Genomic DNA, 2500 nt, shown 5'->3' with positions numbered 1-2500 from the left:
TGACCTTACATTCTCTCCTGATAATGTCTCGCCTGACAGTTTCACTGAAATTCACTCAGTTTGAAGTCCCCATCAAAGTTTCTTCCACACTGAAGACACTGTCTTTTCAGCAGTACATAATCACAGGGCAAAGAATGACACACTAAATAAAATGACTAGAAATGCACTCAGAGAGTGCAGACCTCAGCCAAGAAAGCTGTTTGATAGCACATTTCATCCCTCTGACTTGTTTTTGTGTACTTAGAAACAGGAATTTCAAAATTCGCCCCATCCCGCGTATGGTGAATCTTTTTTTAAAAGTCCTGGATCCGGATCATGATCCGGATTGCCACCAAAATGTAATCACTTTTTCCTTTTGTCACGACCTGCACAAAATGTCATCAAAATCCTTTCATAACTTCTTGAGATATCCTGCTGACTAGAAGACAAACAAACAGACAAACAGACAAACAAACAAATACAACCATGAACATAACCTCCTTGGCAGAGGTAACAAACGCGACTGAAAACATGACCTCATGGGCGGAGGTAATAAAGAACAGTGAGAGGTGGTGACCTGCCCCCCTGGCCAATTCACCTGATGTTGTGTGTTTGGTGGACCCTGCAAACACCCACAGACACTGATGGACAAACACGTGGAGAAACAAACAGACAGAAATACATACATACTATACAGACATATTGTACATACCGGTATCGTACATACCATACATGCATACATACAGTACATACATACATACATACATAGAGACTGACAGATAGACAAAACAATACCTGGCCCAACCAACTTCCAGGCGCCAGGTAATAACGAACCAGACAAACCTCAGCTAGTTAGCTTAGCTTACTGTACCTGCGAGGGCTTTGATGCGGGAGCGCTCGAAGAGCCGGGCGGAGCTGTTGTCATTGTCCAGCTCCTCGTCGTCCAGCACGAAGCGCGTGTTGATGTGGCTGTACTGCTGAGCGATCTCAACGTTGTCAAAGTCCGTGGTGGACGTCATGGCTGCCCTGAGCAGAGCCGGGGAGGGCCGGGTGACGGAGGCGGACGTCAGAGTGCTGGCTGGAGGGGCACGAGGTGCTGCTCAGAGATACGGAGAAGGATGGCCACGTGCCGGGGGTCTACAGGAGATGGAAGAGAAACCTTCAAAATCAGTCACGGCAGTGTTTTCCCAGCCTATTTCCCATACCATGACTCATGAGCACCTGTGACGGAGGTGTTCCTGCACAGTTCGTCCCCCTTGGGGACGTGAACCTGCCACATCGTCAACTACATCGGTTCAGCAATGGGAGGTACAGTACAAAACCGCTGACCTAAAGCACCGGTCCGATAGCCCAACGCTACCTCACTGTATTGCGGCTTCGAGAGGGAGGTTTACTAACGTTCCACGCCACACTCTGCTAGTTGACTTCCGTTACACACCCCTTTACTCAAGCTCTATTCCAATGTGACTATGCTCCATACTTTTGTTCATTTCCCCACATAAACCCTGACGGTACCCCTAGTGGTGCACGTATCCCTGGTTGGGAATCGCTTAGTTACGGAACAACCAGGGGCGTCGAAATAGGGGAGTAAAGTGGGACGGCATCAGCAGGGCCCCATATATTGAGCGGTTCCACACAGAGTTTATTACATGAACACCCTGGTTATGACGGTTGACATTATTAGCCTTGTGGTGTACATCATTCTGGCACTGCAAAGCTTTGCTATGCTTTGAAAACATGTAACTATCATAATATGACACTACTATGACATTACACAGGATCTTTAGCAGTAGGCCCACAGTAAGACTTGGTCCTTGCCATTCTGGTAACAGCAAACTTATAACAGGGCCTGTGTCTGAAGACAGTTAAGCAACAGAACCGTAAGAAAATAGTTTTTGTCAGAACATATAGCTTTAGAACATATGGCTTCCATTCTGAATGTAAAAATGCCTGCAATGTGTCATTTGGGTCTTCTTAGACTAGGACAAATAATCAACAACGCTCAACAGGTCAGACTTTCAGCATTACAGGGAGGACAATTTTAGAAACCTGGAAAAAAACACCCATCACATGTTCACCAAATGTCACATTTTTTTAATAATACCTCCTGACTACATGCTACATAAGTGGATCGCAATTTAATAACAACGACTTGCTTCCCAATGTTAAAGGACTCACCTTGTAGCTATTTATAACTTCTATCAAAACAGCTGCCATGCTGATGTCATGCCCCCTCTAATGAACCCATTCATCTCCCTGATGTCATTCCCTCTGATGTCTAAAAAAGCTCCGCGCTGCATTGTGTGTCTTTGGAGGAGAGCAACAGACGATCAGACTAATATCACATGGATCTTCAAAATCAGTGGTTCTCAACCTTTTTTGAACAAACGCCCCCTTGTCCTCATCATCAGCCTCCCAACGCCCCCTTGATCTTACCATAAGCCTTCCAACGCCCAAATGTATTAAAAAATACAATAGACTAACTTAATGCACCCCAATGGCGACTAAGCACCCCTCCCCC

At 45.8% G+C, this 2500-nt stretch overlaps 1 protein-coding gene across 2 annotated transcripts in view; it reads right to left on the bottom strand.

Annotated features, from left to right (window-relative positions):
- The window catches only part of sptb (spectrin, beta, erythrocytic), a 67310-nt gene that overhangs the window by 59253 nt on the left and 5557 nt on the right, over positions 1–2500 (bottom strand). For both annotated transcript variants that reach the window (XM_063183754.1, XM_063183755.1), the window contains exon 2: positions 851–1116. In XM_063183754.1, the coding sequence (XP_063039824.1) occupies positions 851–998 (148 nt within the window). In that variant the 5' untranslated portion in view covers positions 999–1116. The remainder of the gene's footprint in view (positions 1–850; positions 1117–2500) is intronic.

The sequence above is a fragment of the Engraulis encrasicolus genome, chromosome 19, assembly GCF_034702125.1.
Source record: "Engraulis encrasicolus isolate BLACKSEA-1 chromosome 19, IST_EnEncr_1.0, whole genome shotgun sequence".
NCBI classification, from domain to species: domain Eukaryota; kingdom Metazoa; phylum Chordata; class Actinopteri; order Clupeiformes; family Engraulidae; genus Engraulis; species Engraulis encrasicolus.
The sequence above is the reverse complement of the archived record's forward strand: the minus strand, read 5'-3'. Positions and strand labels throughout refer to the sequence as shown.